The sequence below is a fragment of the Fusarium coffeatum genome, assembly GCF_003316985.1.
Source record: "Fusarium coffeatum strain FIESC_28 chromosome Unknown BRIP53273_contig_84, whole genome shotgun sequence".
NCBI lineage: Eukaryota > Fungi > Ascomycota > Sordariomycetes > Hypocreales > Nectriaceae > Fusarium > Fusarium coffeatum.
Window position 1 is genome coordinate 239,556 of NW_022157880.1, and position 17,101 is coordinate 256,656.

At 48.3% G+C, this 17,101-nt stretch overlaps 8 protein-coding genes across 8 annotated transcripts; 2 read left to right on the plus strand and 6 right to left on the minus strand.

The window, feature by feature from the left end:
• Positions 1-1,563: 1,563 nt before the first annotated feature.
• On the plus strand, positions 1,564-2,742 carry FIESC28_04123 (uncharacterized protein; the record flags this gene model as incomplete). Its single annotated transcript, XM_031158270.1, has 1 exon — positions 1,564-2,742. The coding sequence occupies one exon, from the start codon at positions 1,564-1,566 to the stop codon at positions 2,740-2,742; it is 1,179 nt and encodes a 392-aa protein (XP_031017719.1).
• A 733-nt stretch (positions 2,743-3,475) lies between these two features.
• FIESC28_04124 (uncharacterized protein) lies at positions 3,476-4,798 on the plus strand (the record flags this gene model as incomplete). Its single annotated transcript, XM_031158271.1, has 1 exon — positions 3,476-4,798. The coding sequence occupies one exon, from the start codon at positions 3,476-3,478 to the stop codon at positions 4,796-4,798; it is 1,323 nt and encodes a 440-aa protein (XP_031017720.1).
• A 230-nt stretch (positions 4,799-5,028) lies between these two features.
• Positions 5,029-5,585, minus strand: FIESC28_04125 (uncharacterized protein; the record flags this gene model as incomplete). The annotated part of the gene is made up of 3 exons (XM_031158272.1): positions 5,029-5,177; positions 5,328-5,383; positions 5,473-5,585. 3 exons carry the CDS (start codon positions 5,583-5,585, stop codon positions 5,029-5,031), a joined length of 318 nt encoding a protein of 105 aa, XP_031017721.1.
• Positions 5,586-7,448: 1,863 nt separating this feature from the next.
• FIESC28_04126 (uncharacterized protein) lies at positions 7,449-9,726 on the minus strand (the record flags this gene model as incomplete). The annotated part of the gene is made up of 4 exons (XM_031158273.1): positions 7,449-8,096; positions 8,620-9,297; positions 9,343-9,606; positions 9,682-9,726. The coding sequence occupies 4 exons, from the start codon at positions 9,724-9,726 to the stop codon at positions 7,449-7,451; spliced, it is 1,635 nt and encodes a 544-aa protein (XP_031017722.1).
• Positions 9,727-10,107: 381 nt separating this feature from the next.
• FIESC28_04127 (uncharacterized protein) lies at positions 10,108-10,896 on the minus strand (the record flags this gene model as incomplete). Its single annotated transcript, XM_031158274.1, has 1 exon — positions 10,108-10,896. One exon carries the CDS (start codon positions 10,894-10,896, stop codon positions 10,108-10,110), a length of 789 nt encoding a protein of 262 aa, XP_031017723.1.
• A 977-nt stretch (positions 10,897-11,873) lies between these two features.
• Positions 11,874-12,452, minus strand: FIESC28_04128 (uncharacterized protein; the record flags this gene model as incomplete). Its single annotated transcript, XM_031158275.1, has 1 exon — positions 11,874-12,452. One exon carries the CDS (start codon positions 12,450-12,452, stop codon positions 11,874-11,876), a length of 579 nt encoding a protein of 192 aa, XP_031017724.1.
• Positions 12,453-12,778: 326 nt separating this feature from the next.
• On the minus strand, positions 12,779-13,330 carry FIESC28_04129 (uncharacterized protein; the record flags this gene model as incomplete). Its single annotated transcript, XM_031158276.1, has 1 exon — positions 12,779-13,330. The coding sequence occupies one exon, from the start codon at positions 13,328-13,330 to the stop codon at positions 12,779-12,781; it is 552 nt and encodes a 183-aa protein (XP_031017725.1).
• Positions 13,331-13,626: 296 nt separating this feature from the next.
• On the minus strand, positions 13,627-14,085 carry FIESC28_04130 (uncharacterized protein; the record flags this gene model as incomplete). The annotated part of the gene is made up of 1 exon (XM_031158277.1): positions 13,627-14,085. The coding sequence occupies one exon, from the start codon at positions 14,083-14,085 to the stop codon at positions 13,627-13,629; it is 459 nt and encodes a 152-aa protein (XP_031017726.1).
• Between the last annotated feature and the right edge of the window lie 3,016 nt (positions 14,086-17,101).

Sequence of the window (17,101 nt, forward strand, 5' to 3'; positions counted from 1 at the left end):
CTGTACGGACAAGGGGAACAAGGATGTACAGTATGATACTGTACTAGTTTATGACGTACCCCTACAGGTTACCGTATCTGAGAAAGGTTAGACGAGAAGAGAGAGACACGTTTGGCTTGTGATTGTAACACATGTAAACAAAACGCATGCGAAAACGTCTAGGTGCAGGAGGGCTTGGAGATCACCTAGACTTGTCATACGGAGGTTTAGCTAGTCAGTTACACTTAATAGCCTCAATAATGCATGTGAAGATATTCGGCATTGCAATGTAGATAGTGGATACTGTCCAGGCTGTCTCAAGTTCGGGTTTCAACATCAGTCAGTTCAAAATACCCTCACTTTTTCAAGCCAGCACACCGAGTACCCCACTTAGTAAGTTTCTATTGGTGGGAAGCCAGGGCCCTGCATAGCCTGCAGAGATCCGACCATCGTGAAGAAGACATCAACATGGATGTCGTAGCCATCTAAGAGACTCAATCAAAATAGCGGAGAGGAATGGCCGAGATGCCGAGATATTTACTGTCTCTATTGTAAATCACGATATCTCCTCAAAATGATTGACATAACAAGTCATAATTATGGTTCTTCAGAAAACGTGACATTAATATGGGTTATGATTTCATATCAATCGAGAACATCGAACATCGAGGGCATCGTGAGGTTCAAACCAGGTGGTTTTGAGAGGAGTGATGTAAGTGCCCCAGGTTTTTTTTTCTTCCTCCTGAAAAGAGAACCACTTCTTCTTGTCTGGGGCTCCAAGTTTGGTTCCATTTGTTTAGTTTAAACTTGTCGTTGCAGTGCGTTTAGACCCACGATACGTCAGAGGGGAAAGAACGGTACTTGTTTGCGGGAGATATCCACTTGATGGGTTAGATCGAGGAGTTACTGGTAGTTTCTGTGGGTATTCAGTCAGAGTGTAAGTTACCAGCAGTCAATTAATAGAAAATGCATCAAAGATAATAAATAAATTACAGTAAAATTATGAAGAGTGTAGACAAATCTCTCAGATGGATGAATGTTTTGTGATGGAGGTGGCGTGGAATAGGGTCCTACAGCATTATCGCTTCAGGCAAAGCGGCCCTGTAGGACAAGCCCTGTATCTGACTCAATACAGTGAGGTGACAACTGAAAGTGGAGCCCTGCAAAGTGCCCGGATAACCTCCGTATGTACCTGTACTGTACTGTTACCGTCTGTAAACGGCCGTCATCATTGATTTATCCTTGTTTGGTGGCATACGGTTTTGGGCTAGGCAACCCCAACCAATGACTTTCACCACGGGTAGTCTGCCAAGACACAGGATGATGGCATGGTACAGGTCCCACTTGCAGTGGAACCATGAGATGATGGCATCTATGGAGCACACATTCGTCAGGGTGAGTGACCACCATTACTGACAAGATGGATGGCATATAAGGACTGCTTCCCTCCAGAATAGTTATCGTTTTATTCATTCTATATTCCATCATCTCATCTATTCAATACTCTCTTTGTTTGATACAAAGACTACTCTCATAACTCTATCTATCTACCTCTATCTATTCACCACTTACACATCACTCACCATGGCCAAGACAGCTGTTCACTTTGGTGCTGGCAATATCGGCAGAGGCTTCGTTGCTTGCTTCCTCCACAACTCAGGCTACGACGTCATCTTCGCAGACGTCAACGACACAATCGTCAACCTCATCAACGACACCCCTTCATACAAAGTCATCGAGGTCGGCTCCGAAGGAACCACCGAAAACACAATCACAAACTACAAGGCCATCAACTCCCGAACACACGAGCAAGACCTCATCGAAGCTATCCGCACAGCAGACATCGTCACATGCTCTGTCGGCCCCAACATTCTCAAGTTTATCGCTCCTGTTATCGCAAAGGGTATCGATGCTCGCTCTACAGACGATGCGCCCCTTCATGTGATTGCTTGCGAGAACGCTATCGGTGCTACCGATACTCTTGCTGAGCACATCAAGGATCCTCGCAACACTGAGCCTTCTCGTCTGGACGATCACCACCTCCGCGCTCGCTACGCCAACTCTGCCATTGACAGAATCGTCCCCGCCCAAGACCCCAACGCCGGTCTCGATGTCACACTCGAGAAGTTCTTTGAGTGGGTCGTCGACCGCACTCCCTTCCAAGACGTCGGTATTCCTGACATCGAGGGTATTAACTGGGTCGACAACCTTGCTCCCTTTATCGAGCGCAAGCTCTTCACCGTCAACACAGGCCACGCCACCGCTGCTTACCACGGCTACAACCGACGCAAGCGCACCGTCTACGATGCTCTTCAAGATAAGGAGATCATGGCTGAGGTCCGTGGTGCTCTCATGGAGACCAAGAACCTGATCGTCGCCAAGCACGAGATCGACGAGGAGGCCCAGGCTGCTTACGTCGAGAAGATCATCAAGCGCATCGGAAACCCCCACTTGGAAGACGCTGTCGAGCGCGTCGGCCGCGCTCCCCTCCGCAAGCTCTCCCGCAAGGAGCGCTTCATCGGTCCCGCTGCCGAGCTCGCTGAGAACGGCCAAGACATCAAGTACCTCCTCGACGCCATTGAGATGGCATTCCGATTCCAGGAGGTTACAGATGATGATGAGAGCAAGGAGCTTGCCAAGATCATGTCTGAGAACGGACCTGAGGATGTTGTCAAGCAAGTTTGTGGCATTCAGGATAACGAGAAGATTTTCTCTTCGCTTGTTGGTGTTGTTCAGCGAGTGCAGGCTGATGCTGAGGAATAAGTTATGGTTTCTATTTCTAGATAATTTGGCATGGCGTTTTATGAGGATATGACTATACTACAGCATGGCGCAGGAATGGGTTACTTGGGCTTTTGGCTTATAGATTGATAGCACTGAATACAGATGCTCAACATATACTTTGACTGTTTTGATGCTTGTGATGTTTGATGTTTGCTACGTTGATGATCTTCATTCTTTGTCTTTGTTTTTGACGATGCTTCATTGTTTGTCAGACATGTCTTGGCTATTGATCAAGTGGCGATATGAGGCATTTACCGTCGGGCCTCATGGCATTAATTGCGACCAAACAGATGACAACATGTTAACACGTTCTTTGCAAACTCGTAATCACCGCATATTCCAATGATCAAAATAAATGACTCCCGTCAACTTGTTGTCGTCGCGACCTGCATAGATCCATCTTGATGAGCCACACGGAGATCCAAACCCGTCAGATGGCCCGATCATGACACCTCAAACAAGAAACAGATTTCAAGCCCAGAGATAAATATATCATGATCTAGATTCACAGCCCGATTTAATCATGAGACTTGAGCCTCATCATTCGGCCCTAGCGGGCTCCTCAGTGGATATCTGACTCACAGGGATTATTTACCGTCCGATCGGGAGGCCCGTAATCTTAATTCTACACGGCCCTATTGTGGCATGATAAACACAAATTGAATAGTTGCTGTTAGTTCTTCGCCGAATATTCTCCCGACAACATTCCATAATGAAAGCTTTATCGTTGTGGCTATCCCTGGCCACCGCCTCAATCACCATCCCGCTCTCCCCCGTCGCGCCACTACCGTTGACAGGCACCATCGCGACTTCAGTAAAGGACCTCTTCAGGAGAAGTTGTCCCGAAGAAGTAGCGTACTCTGTACCCTACACCCCTTCACTACTCGCATCAAGTTTTGAAGATGTAGCGCATGTGTATCCGAGCTCGGGGGGTTTCATACGAGGTGCTGTAGAAGCATGGGCTCAGCACCAACATCTCATACTAAGACCTGGTGAAGTCTGGTTTGAAGTTTTATCGCAGATGAATCTTTACATGAGTGCCAACTCTGAAAAGTTAAGAGATAAATTTGTGGAGTTTGATGGACGAGAAAAGATTGTTGTTGAGGGTGATAGTTGGGAGAGTATGATAACTTCTTTTGGAGATGAGTTGAATAACCGTGTTAAAACAAAGTGGTTAAAAGATTGGATCCTACCAAACTTTAGTACATCAACACCTCAAGACGATGTTACCGCCACAATTTTAATGATGGGGTTGATGAAGAATTTTTTCGACTTTGAGGGGATGTTAGTTTGTGGGATACCGAGCGTTACCTTGCTCGGTGAACGAGAAGATTGGGTTAAGCTACAAAGCAAGCTGGGCCGTCTTTATGAGTTTGGTCCGGATGCTGGGTTATTTGCTGATGCGTTGAAGCCGATTATGAAACGGTTTGTAAGTTCCTGGGATGCTGATGGGGATGGGGTTGGGGAGACAAGGGAGTTTTGGGAACAGATTGTTAGAGCCAAGAAGAAGTGGTCTTGTGGGGAGGGTGCTTCGGAGTGGGATGTCAGTGGATGGATTACAGCCTTCCAGTTCTTTGAACGAGATGGCAAACGGCGAGGTTTCGATCCATGGGCCGAAGATGAAGAAGAAGAGAAGGAGGAGGTTAAGATGGGTATATTTCCCAACGACTGGAACATCATCATCGACGGCCAAAGCTACCTCCCCGTATCACTTTCGGACATGTCAACAGGCTACGCAAAAGCACCGCTGAAGATGAAGGGATATCCTCAGGCTGGCGTTGATACAGATGCTTACCTACTCGCTGGGAATATTGGAGTAGAGAGGGTAGAGGAGGAGGATAGGGTTGAGGCGAGACCTGTTAGTGGGTGGTTTCTTTATGGGCCTGTCGATACGAATTATACTGTTGGTCCGTTCTTTGGAAGTGGGAGTGAGATGGAGGGGATTGCTGTTGGTATTGCGGTTTGTAAAGATGCTGCTGTTATGGAGAGTGGTAAAACTGGTAGTGGTGAGGGGGAAGAAGTGAAGGATTTATAATCGACAGTAGGAAGAATACATATGAGAGGAGATAGAGATTACTCAAGGAGAAGAAGAAAATGACCATGATCATGATAGTCTGGGTTAAGAAAAGAAACAGTAGGTGAAATGAAGCTAGAAATGACTCAAGGAAATGACTATCATCAATAGTCTGAGGTATAGTAAAGCAGAGCTACAAAACTCAAGGAGAAAAGAAGAAATAAAAGACCAATACAGCACAATGAAGGGATCTACCAATCAGTCTTAATTGCGGGAGCCTTCCATCCCTTACAGCAATACCCATCAAGTTTCTCCAGATCATTTCCAACGATGCCCCAGGGAGGATTGCAACCGTTGCCGGTCTTTTTCCATGCTTCGTCGTTGAAGAGGTAGAAATTTTCTACAGAGTTAGTTAGTTGGTGTTGATGATGGGGTTTAGAGGAGGTTAGAGAGGGGGAGTGAGGGTAGGGGAGGGTTGAGAGAGGAGGGTTGAGAGAGGAGGGTTGAGAGAGGAGGGTTGAGAGAAGAGGGTGGGAGGAGGTTGACTTACTGTCTTTGCAGGCACAGAGACGAGGAATGCAGCATCGGAATTTCTTGGAGATTGTGCTGTTTATGTTAGCAGGTTCATCTATATAATGAGGGCGGCGTTGAGGTTGGAGGTGTATCAGAGAAGAGATGGTGATCGGAGGACATACTAGTGATAACATCCCGAATTAGCCTTATCAGGAAGAGGTTTCAGAATAACTGGCTCAGGCGGAGTAGCCATTACGAGGCCTAGGGAGAAAAGAGTGACAAGAGCGGGTTTCATGATTGTTGTTAAGTGTCGAATTGAGTTGTTCGAGTTTAGAATAATTGAGTTGTGAATTGATTGACTTATCGAGGAGTGTTTGGACAGAGTCGAGGAACGGGTTCATATACATGTTCAAATAGCCTGTTTAATTAAAGCTGGTATTGTAGTTATTTTGAGGTTAGAGTCAGAGCTTGTGCACGGTTGGGTTTCTTTGATGGCGTTGGGAGATGCTAAGTATAGATGAGGTTCTTTGTTGGCATCGAGGATAAGCGAGGGAGCATCAGTGAAACGACGATCAACGAGGCAATTCAAGTCTTGGAAGATGAGCGTGCGAGAACAGAGGGCGAATGATTGGAATAAACAACTGAGAGGATAAATAAGCGAAAAGGATATTGGGTTAATGGGAGAATGAGAATTGATGGATTGATGGGGGAGTTACAGAGTGGTAGTCATGAAGGAGGAGGAAGAATAGTTGGGACCACCCTGAATTCTCCAGACAGGACGCCTTCTCGCTCCGGATTAACTTGACCTTCAAGCTTGTATCAGGTGTTCGATTTGAGCCAAACTTCTCGTATATTGTCCAACGGTTCTCAACAATGGTCGCTATCGCTGGAGCTCGGATATGATGCTATGTGGATAGCGACATAACTGCATCAACCATGAGACTACCTAATTCTACCATGCATAGCGACATAAGTGGTCACTCCAAAAACGACTCCTTGTTGCCGTTCTTGGAACTAAATTCGGCTGTGTGCTCGTTACTTTCCACCAGAAGAATTGGCCCCTAAGAGCATAAGGGACGGAAGGAAGTACCCTAATACTAGCCTAAGATGATCGAATGATTTCGTCTCTTATGCTCTCGCCAATCCATCCGACACACTGATGCCTCCTTCCGCAGTACACAGTTTATGGAAGTCGCATATCTCAACCAAGCCGCGTCACTTTTTCCTGCTCAGCCAGTCAATTAAAGTCAGTAATGGAAATTGAGTTATTGGAAGTGCCTTGTAGCTGTGCCTTGCCTAAGATGATGGTGTGCTGCAACCTCTTCGTCTCCTGTATAGCCTTTTGCATTGCTGACCCGACACTCGTTGTTCCAAGAGTACACACTGACTCTGCCACTTGCTGTAAGAGAACCTTTTGATCATCCGCGGTGCTCAGTCCCTTCATCATGTCCATAAATGTAAACGTCAAAGGTATCTCTAAACAGCAAGCCCAAGATAAGTCCTCTGTTCAAAGTATCATCGATTGCGGCCTCCAGTGGTCAAATCTCAATAAGTCAGGTGTGCAAGTTGCATCTGCCACTGAACTCTAACGATAATGAACATATGTTTCACAACAGCTGATGTCCATGAATATAGTAGCTATCTTGGGGCACAAGAACCTGGGCGGGATCGTGTCTGTGTCGAACCTGTACCTCATCAGCAACGCACCGCGACATCACCCAGCCCTCAAGGTATCACGGGAATTGGCTGCCTAGAGTCATCAATAAGAGACGGAATATTTGATCATCTTAGGCTAGCATTCAGGATAATTTATTTCTGTAACCTAAGCTTTAGAGCAGACACCAAGCACACAGCCAAATTGGGTCTCAGGAGACGACACGATGAAGATGCAGCTTGATCAATTCTAAATAATCGCTGTGATACGCTCGATACAAACAATAACGCCATGATTCCTCAAAGATACTCCCTCGCATAAACTCCATAAACCGATTCATAAACCCGATCTAAAACTCACAAGAGAATCACTTTCTCATCCGCTGAACAGTCTGTGTCCAAGATATGGTGTTTCGGAGTGCCAAAGTACCCATAGCGAAGAGCTCCCCAAACGTGTTTCAATAGACCTGCGACCATGTGCTTCAGCACACAGGGGCGATCCCGCTCACAGCTCTTCTTCTGAGTCTTTCTCCTCTGCGGGTGACGCTTGACGAGAGGGCGCTGCTGAATTGGGAGGTGGATCCGTGTTTCTCCCATCCCATTGAGGATTTTCATCCAAATGTTCAATGAAGCGAGTCTCTCTCCCGCGAGGCACAGCCCTATTGTGCTGAACATTCGCTCGAGGAGGTTGCTGAACCGCAGGCGCCTCGCCTGGTTGAGCATTGGATGCGTTCCCATCTTGATGAGCATTGTTCTCGGGTAGCCCGTTTGCCGACGACCCTTCCATAGGGTTTTGGGCAAGGACGTAGCCCGGAGATGTAGTCCCATCTGAAGTACTATCATCCTGGTCTTCTGCGATCTGGGATAGCCTACGCACTACCTCCTGGCCGACCGGCGGGTGGCGTGGGGTTACATGTACAACCTCTTGGTTTTGGCGAGCATTGCCTCCTGGCTGTGAATTCGGGAACGGATTCCCTTCTTGCTGGTTACCGTTCGACGACTCCCCATTCTGAGGTCGTTGCTGTTGCCTATTCGTCGATGACTCCCCATTGGTGGGGATATCGTTCCCCCGAGGGTGTTGTTGTCCGTTCGTTTGCCCACCACCCGTTGTCGAGTGTGAGTTCACAGGGGCACTCAGCGTAAGGCCTGGTATCTGTAAAGTCGTTAGTACTGCACTGAATCACTGGTTGAGGGAAACCCTCTTGCGCGTGTTGCTGTGACCGAGAGCTCTGTGCCCGCTCAAGCAGGCCCCACAACTCTCGTAGAATGCGTCCCCCTTTATCCAATACCAAGCCACTGTCGTTCAAGGCTCTCTGCGCAGATTGGATAAGGCCTTGTTGCCGTTCGTAGATGCTGGGTTGCCCGAACGCGATGTTTCGGGAATACGGCACAAACGGCAGTTCTGCATTCGATGTACCTCTCTAAGGATCATATATATCCGGAGGGCGCGGAATTGTCGATGGGAATGTTGTGGCTGATGAATGCACCACACGAGTATGAGGCATGTGGTGAGGGTACGCAAAGGGCAACACTCTATTCACTGTATCTCTCTGGTACATCGTATCCGGAGGGAGAGGAATTGTAGGTGCCAATGATCCGATGGATGTATCCATCGCGAGAGCAGAGGGCATGCTTGGACAACGCGACGCAAAGGGCAACCCTCCATTTGTACATACCTGAGGATTCGTCCCTGGAGGGTACGGCGGTGGGGAGAATGGTCCGTTGGATGTTGGGGGAGGCTCCGAGGACGGCAGTGACGACGATACATCTCTCTGAGGATCAGCCATGTCCGATGTATTTGGCTCAGGATCATGTGGGCGCGGCGTTATCGGTGCGAATGGTCTCATCGGTGGCGTGGGTGGTTCAGGATCATGTGGCATCCCTAGAGGACGCGGCGCTATTGGCGCGAATGGTCCAATCGGTGGCATAGGTCGCGGTGTAGGGGACTCTGGAGGAGCGGTGGTTGCAACTGTGGTATCTCGACCAGGGTCCGAGTCATCAAATACCGAGCCATCGGTCTGAACAGAGGACCGGCGAGAAGGATCGTCTGGTGACTCAATAGATGGGATCGGTACATCAGGATCCCACTTGGGGGGATTTAACTTGGGATCAATCGGAATTACTGGAGGTGAGTCTGAATCAGAAATGTTCAACGGCCCTGGATCCATAGGGAGAGCATCCGGGTGGCCATCCAGTGGCAGAGCACCCTGGGGGGCATCCTGGTGAGGGTTCTGTGGGATATACTGTGGGACATCCTGTGGGGGAGTATTCCCTGGAAGAGCGTGCTCAGGGTAATCTCGGTCTGGGTCCGCCTCGCTCTCTGAACTAGAAGTCTCTGGCCGTGGACTTGCATCCTATATGGCAGTGTCCTCTGGGCCAGCAGTGAAATCCTGTTGCACGGGCCTCGGAGTTTGTTCCCTGGCTGTCGAGTTTGCTTCTGGACTGGAAGAGTCAAGGTCCATGCTTGCGCTCCTATCCGTTTCTGCGTTCTGTTCTGCTTCAGGTTGATCGGATGTCTGACCCTGCTCGGCCTCAACCTCTTGATCGGACTTCTGGCCTTGCTCGACTTCAGCTTCTGGACTGGAGGACACAAGGTCCATGCTTGCGCTCCTGTCCGATTCTGCGTTTTGTTCGGCCTCAGCTTGGTAGGATGTCTGGGCCTGCTAGGCCTCAGCCTCTGGACTGGATGGTTGTTGCTGCTCGGGCTCAGCTTCTTGAATGGGTTGGTGCTACTCAACCTCAAGAGTAGGAGCGGGGGTCATTTCCTGGTCGGAGTCGGCCATGATGAGAGAGTGATTAAGTAAATGTTTGTAGCGAATGTGTAGTAATGGTATGGTGATAAAGACGTGTACAGTAACAACGGATTCAGTGTTGATGATGTGGATGTGAAGTGGACGTTGATGAGAAAGGTAGAGATGAAGAGGGGTAAGCAAGATAAACAGGTAAGGCACATGCATTGTTTGTTCATCTGGGAAGGTATGGCAGTATTCTTTTGGGAAGGCACCTACAGGCAGCATTGGCCACGAATACTAATCTAAGCAACTACTCCATCATTCGTGACTCCCTTTATTCGTCTGGCAATTGGTATGTCCATATGTCCTTCGAAAATGTCGACGCTCCGTGGTTCATTTTGAGAATGGCGAAACAGTCGAGAGACAAGTAACTCAAGCACAACTCGCCCAGATCGCTCCAAATGTCGATACTGATTCCTCATCGTCATCCTCATCGTCATCCTCTTGATCGTCGCTTTCCTCACCGTCATCCATTTCGGTATCCTCATCCTCATCGTCTTCGTCCTCGTCATCTTCTTCACTATCCTCTCCGTCATCCGTTTCGTCTTCCTCATCCTCATACAAATCCCCTTCCTCTATCCACCGACGCTCTCTTCCAAGATCATTCAACTTCGAAGGCTTATACCGAAAATGCCTTCCATAGACGTCCCCGATCTCGAAGCCCAAACGTTGCTGCAGAGTCCGAATCATTTCTCTACCTTCAAGAACCTTGTCCATTTTCTCCTCTTCCGGGTAACTCTCAATAATCCATGAAGAAGCCCCATTATGGTCACACTCGTATGTGTGGTGCTTGTAGCCCTTGACGCTGTGTTTCTGGACAGTCTGGAATAGCTCAGTCGATGCGTTAGTGTCTTCAGTCGTTCTGGCGAGCCAGCTGTTGCCAGGGCCAGGGAGCTTGTAGCAGAAATCCCACCGGGGACCGTGAGGGTTGTCACTCAAGACCGAGAAGTCGCGGCGGGTCCGATGGGTAACATTGACCCAAGCGCGGTGGACTTGCACGAGGGTGCCCTCGCGGTTGATGGGGACGGCTTCGATGTGGCCTAGAAAGCGACAGACGCGTCCTTCGACGTATGCATCGCGTGCGTATTCTTCAGCAGAAGCGCTGGAGGGGGTAATACTACCATCAGATTCAGATTCGGATTCGGAATCGTGCTGCGACATTGTGGTTATTGAATGGTGCGTTGGGAGTAGGTAGGAAGGTGTCGGCTCTGCGAGATGCAACGATGCGAAGATGGAAGTTGAAGATATGAAGGAAAAGTCTGGAGAGACGGAGTAGACCACAGAGAGATAAGGCCAATTTATGTGAAAAAGATTGTGTTGCGGAGAACAAGAATGTGAAGACTGTTTATTTTGTTTGTGAATAATAAAGCGTGGGCTGTTTGCACTTTCACCCAAACCCGACAGCTTCTGACACTGCAAATCACTGTCACCTAAAGTCACTGTCACCTAAAGTCACTGTCACCTAAAGTCACTGTCACCTAAAGTCACTGTCACCTAAAGTCACTGTCACCTAGCACTGCCTGCCTGAGCACCCCCCTATTAAGCGATATCCCATTCCCGTTCAAACAGGGGACTTATGAACACGGAAGCCCAGCCTCTCCTGGAGAGTTGGAATCATTTCTGGCCCCTCAGGAACTTGTCCCGGATCCTCGCCTTCCAAGTAACTCTCAAATATAAACGAACGAATCGTTCTCTGTCCAATGTACGTCTTGGAGTAAGTGATAGACTTAACAAACTGAGGAGACTGAAGATGGAAAAAGTGAATTGATGTGAAAGAGAAGTTTGTGTTGCAGGAGAAGAGAGCAGAGAAGATGAGGAGTGTTATTTTTTGCGTTCGTGAAGAACAAACCACGACGGCTCCTTCCACTATCATCCCCAAAGAGATAATATTTGGCATTCCGAATCGCCGTCAGCCATGATGCTGAGGCAGGTAAATAAAGAAAGAGTCTCGGCCGAGCCTTCAAATCCATCTATACTCATCTATAGGCCCCCAAATGTCTCTTTCTCATCCATGAACTCCAACCTCAGAGCCTTCCTGTGGTCAATATGAGAGGCTCCCACAGGTGCTTCCAATCCAGCCATACTCCATCCATCGCTACCCCGAGTTGAACGTCCAGACTGCCAAATACCTCCTCCTCTCATATGGTAAAGAGCCCAAGCCTCTCCTCTAGAGTCGCAATCATCTCTGGCCCCGCAGGAACCCGTTCCTTCTTGTTGCCCTCCAAATAACTCTCGATGATGAACTCCTGACTGATGTTGTCTCCGTCGTCGTCGTAATCAGTCGTGCTGTACCAGTGATATTCGTAGCCTTTGGTGTCGCCTGACCGAATAATGTTCCTCAACTCATTCATTGCTCTAGGGTCTGTGATTGAGGCGATCCAGTTATTGCCTGGGCCAGGGACCCTGAAGCATATATCGCGCTCAGGGCCGTGATAGTTGCAATTTTTTATTCCCCAATCCCCGTCGCGATACACCTCGACACAAGCGGTCATGACGATCTTGAGAATACCACCGTGGTTGATCGGGATGGCTTCAATGTGCCCCCGTTGGTAACGGTCCCACGAATCCTGTGAAGAAATAGAGTGGGATCGAGAGATACTCCTATTAGGATCTGAAGGTGTAGGACTGGTAGGAGAGATGTGCTCTGAAGATGAAGAGCTGGAGGAGGAGATGCTCCCATCTGATTCGGAGTCGGGATTGGATTCTCGCTCCGACATTGTGGACGAAGTTATCGTGATGCTGTTGGGGATAGATGTGAAAGTATCGCCTTTGCAAGATACAATGATGCGAGGTTGCAGAAAGAAGAGCTAGCCGTAGAGAGGAAAGGCGAATGTATGAACATTTATCCAAGAGATGTTTGTGATGCAGGAGAACAAAGAATGTAAAGAGCGTTTGTTTATTATGCTGGTGAAGAATAGGACAACGGGTGTTTGCAGTCACCGAAAAAAGCAGCATTTGGTACCTAGCGTTTGGCACTGCAAACCACCGTCAGGCATGATGCTGAATCATTTACAATCGTCTATAGCCCCCGAAACTCCCTTCCTCACGGTGCCACGAGCGCTGCAAACCCGACAATCCTCTCCGCCAGAGTTGCAATCATCTCTGGTCCCTCAGGAACCCGGCCCTGCTCCTCGCCTCTCAGAAAGCTCTCAAAGATGACCTCCTGAACCTCCTTTGATCTATAGTGATCGAATCTGGAGTACAAATAATATTCGTAGCCTTTGGTGTTTTGCGCCTGCATCATCCCCACTAGCTCAACCATTGCCGCTGGTTCTGTGAGTGCGGCGATCCAGTTATTGCCCGGGCCAGGGATCTTGAAGCATATATCGTGATAAGGACCGTGATGATTGGCATTGCGTATACCCCATTCCTCTCTGGCGGTGATCGAAGCCTTGAAGATGAGCTTGAGAATGCCATTGCGAGTGATGGGGATGGCTTCAATGTGGCCTAGATGATGACAGTCACGTCCATGGATTGACCCTTGATTCTCAGATGCAGAACTGGAGAGGGACATGTTCTCATCCCAATGTGAAGATGTAGAGTCGGTGGGAGAGATGCTTCCGTCGAAGTCGGATTCGGAGTCTTGCTGCGACATTCTGAATGAGTTTGAAGTATCGGTTCTGCAAGATATGACTTTGCGTCAGTACAGAGCGAAGAGCTAGCTGAAGAGAGGGAAGATTACCTTATATGAAAGACAGAATTTTGATGTAGGAAGAGAACAAGGAATGTTTAGAGTTTTGGTTTATTTATTGTGGTTGTGAAGAAAGACCATCGCGTTTGCTGAACAAAGCAGCATTTGGCACTGCAATCACCATCGCTCAGCACTGTCCCTTTGATACCATCTCCCTGTCAAACAATATCTCCCACTCCGATGCAAACCCTCAGATACGCTCACCCCATATCCACAACATCAGACCCCAGCGTCGCTCCCAACCAAGGAACAAACTCCTCCTGTCTCTCGGGCCTAACACCGCCAGGCACATACTCAACCTTTCCCTGTTCATTAACCCGAATACAACAAGCAACCGCCGAAAGCGTAACATCATCCTCCCAATTATTCACAAAAGCTCGAATGGCGTTTCCTCCAGGTGGCCCGACAGCGCGGTTGAGTTCTCCGTAGGCTTGGGCGCAGACTACTCTGGCGAGGAAATTGTTGGAATCTGGAATTCGCCAGATGATGTTCTTTTGAGGGCCGTTGCGGTCCATGTTGACGACTTTCCAGTTTGCGCCGGAGTACATGATTACTGCGAATTCGATTTCGGTGAGGATTGTTGGGTGGGCGAGGGGTGGGAGGGGTGATGGTTGAGTGAAGAGAGGGAGGATTTGAGGAGGACCGTGAGGTTGCGACATCTTGATGTGATGCCGGTAGTTTTTGTTGATGATAGCTTGGTAGTGGTAGTTTGGTGTTGTGGTGAGGATGAGGCTCTTTGACTTGCGCGTGTGAAGGAGGAAGCGCAACTGATGGCAGAGGAAGGCTTCTGGAGCACGGGAAGAAGATGGTGATAGCCAGGTCTCTTTAGGCAGATGTTGATGTTTTTTTGACAATATTAATGTTCCTCGACCGAATAGTCTGCAGTGACGAAGCGCAAGGCAGCACCTTATGCCCTCATCACTATCTGCGACCGTCGCTCATTCACCAGCCACTCTGACCTATTGAGCACAATAACTGACGCTTTTGTTCATCTCCGCCGCCCTTGTTCTACTTTGCCGCTTCATCATTCAACTCCGCCTATTTGGAGCGGCAAAGCTGAACTAGTAAGTTTCGCATTGTGGTGTTGAGGGCAGGTATTGAGCCATGCTGAATGTGTATTGCCGCTCATCCACGGCCATTGCGACTGATTGGACTCAACAGGCGCCGCTTCTATTCCTCTCTGTAGCTCATGTTCTTCTGTGTCGCTTCATAATTCACTTTGCATATTGTGAGCGGCGATGCTTCCTCAGTGAATATCGCATTGTGGTGTTGAGGCAGGCTATGCTGAGAGCTCATCGTCAATTATCCGACTGTCGCCTATTCAGCAGCTGCTGCGCGTATTGAAGTGAATGACCTTCGTCTTCAATCATCTGTGTTCCTTTCTTATTCTTTAATGCCCATCGTGATTGGAAATGCCGAAAGTGTACTTCGCGTTGTGGTCTTGCGGGCAGACAGCCCGTCAATCATTGTCAATCTTCAACACCAAGAACAAAGATCGCGACAACTACCACGGTCGCATTCCCTCAATTCCTCCAGAAAGTCACCAACTCTTACTCATTCAGTTATCGCATCACTCGTTTACCCAAATTTTCGTCTTTCCAATTCATCTCTTCAATCTTCATACTCAATCTCGACCCAATATTCCTGTCGATCTCGCTTCGTCGGTGGCAATTTTCCCCAGCTTGACCCCAGACCCAAACTTTCTCGCCAAAACTTGACGAGAATCTGGAGAAACAGACTCCCTCGGTGAGAAATTCGGCGAAAAGTATCCCGCACTGGAGACCCCAGATATGGGTCGCATGTCACTTATAACGACAATTAAAGATATGGAGATTCTGACCGGCGCGTTGGGCAGCATTGAATGTAACAATACAAAATCTCTTATTCAACATCGTATGAGTTTACTCTGTAACGTTAACAAATTCCCTCTTGGCATATCCACATGCTTCTCTTGTTAAACCCTCGCTATGCCCGCATAGACGCTTGCCAAGAAACAGTCGGCAAGTTATCCGTATGAGACCCGTAGGATCTAATTGATCTGTGGAGAGCCAAGAACGGGGGTCCAACATGAGGATTGTAAGAGCTGAGTAAGTGAATCTAGCAGCGATACGGGTAGGGAGAAGAGGCAGACAGACGCGGAAGAATGAAATGGTGGCTAATGTAAGCGACCGCAAGACCTATTCAAGTAATCCGAGAAAGGATTCCGAGAGTTTAATTGCGCGATCGGCGGCTGAGACTGAGTTTACTGGGAACCGGTGTCGCTGATGGGTAGAGTGAACGGTTACTGAATGTGGTAATTCCCGTTGCAAGATGGGATAGTACTCAGACACTGTGATTGTAATTGGGAATGTTAATTTTGAATGCTGAATGGTGATGGTGATTGATGTTTTGGTGGTTTAGATGTTCTAGATCGCCAAGTTCGTGGCTGAAGATCTCCCGTGGCCAAGACTGCAGAATAACACGTGCATTTCTAGGCACTTCGACTTCACAACTTCACTCAAACTTGTCAGTAACAAACATCATCATCGATAGCTACGAAGAAAAAAAGAAAGAATAATGTTTGATGCATCTGTCAGTGACATATTCCCCAGATACCTTACCCCCAAGATCCAACACGTTAACTTGCGCACCAATAACAGCCACTCTCCCAGTGAACGGTAGACCTCCACTGTAAACCCACTGTAAAATGCCCTGTAATTACTGCCCTGCCAAGGACATTGTCCGAAAAAACTCTTCTCAATCCTTCCCCCAATAAACCTCCATTCAATTTGTTAAAATACCTGTTTCTCAAAACAATAGTTCCTCTGCAATGGAAACTTGTGGACCAACCCCTTGTCCTGTTCCGCTCCATTTACCTCACAGAGAAAAGATCGTCATGGACCCAAACCCCGCGGTCCTGTTTTTTTTCGCCAGTTTTTTGAGTCTGAAGTCTGGAGAGACCCTTCTGGGGATATGCGAGATTTAGGGAGTGATCGTCAGGTGCATTACTTGCTATTTGCTTGGGCGCGGATGATACGAAACCGAGGTTCAATATTGTATCTCCCACATGCCGAGTTGAATCTTCATGTTTATCTGCACCTAACAAATTCATCAACCAATAATAACTCTGCCGCTCGGGAAGATCGCCACCACTGCATCTTTACAGGCTGCCTTACTCTTCATCCTTGCTGTTGTGCCCTCCAAATATCCCCTGCTACCCTCCAAGAGAATGACTCCCGTAGACTAAATCCTTCCTCAGCGCCTCAGCCGCTTGACGTCAGAATCCCTCGGCCTTACTGAATAAAGATATCCTCCGAAAACTAATCTGAAAACTAACCCTTCACAGGAATCAAGACAAGTCGGATGCCGGCACACGAACGGAATGACGCACTGTCTGCCGGCCCTGCAAGGCCTGATATACAGGGATGACTTACAGTGGTCTTGGCGCTGGAATACAGTGGGAGAGACTTGACTCAGTGGATTTGACTCTGCTCCGCTTCCTCACATGGCGATGGAGATGCATTGTCTGTGCAAAGAGATGGGGACATATGGAGTCTGTTAGTAACGGCCAACTTTGTTCTGATGATCATCATTACTTGTGGAGTAGCTGTTACATCCTGAACTTCTCTCTTCTATATAAGACCCTGCCTCTCCCTTACTTGAGTCTGGTCAACACCTCCAGGAGAGCTGCCTACA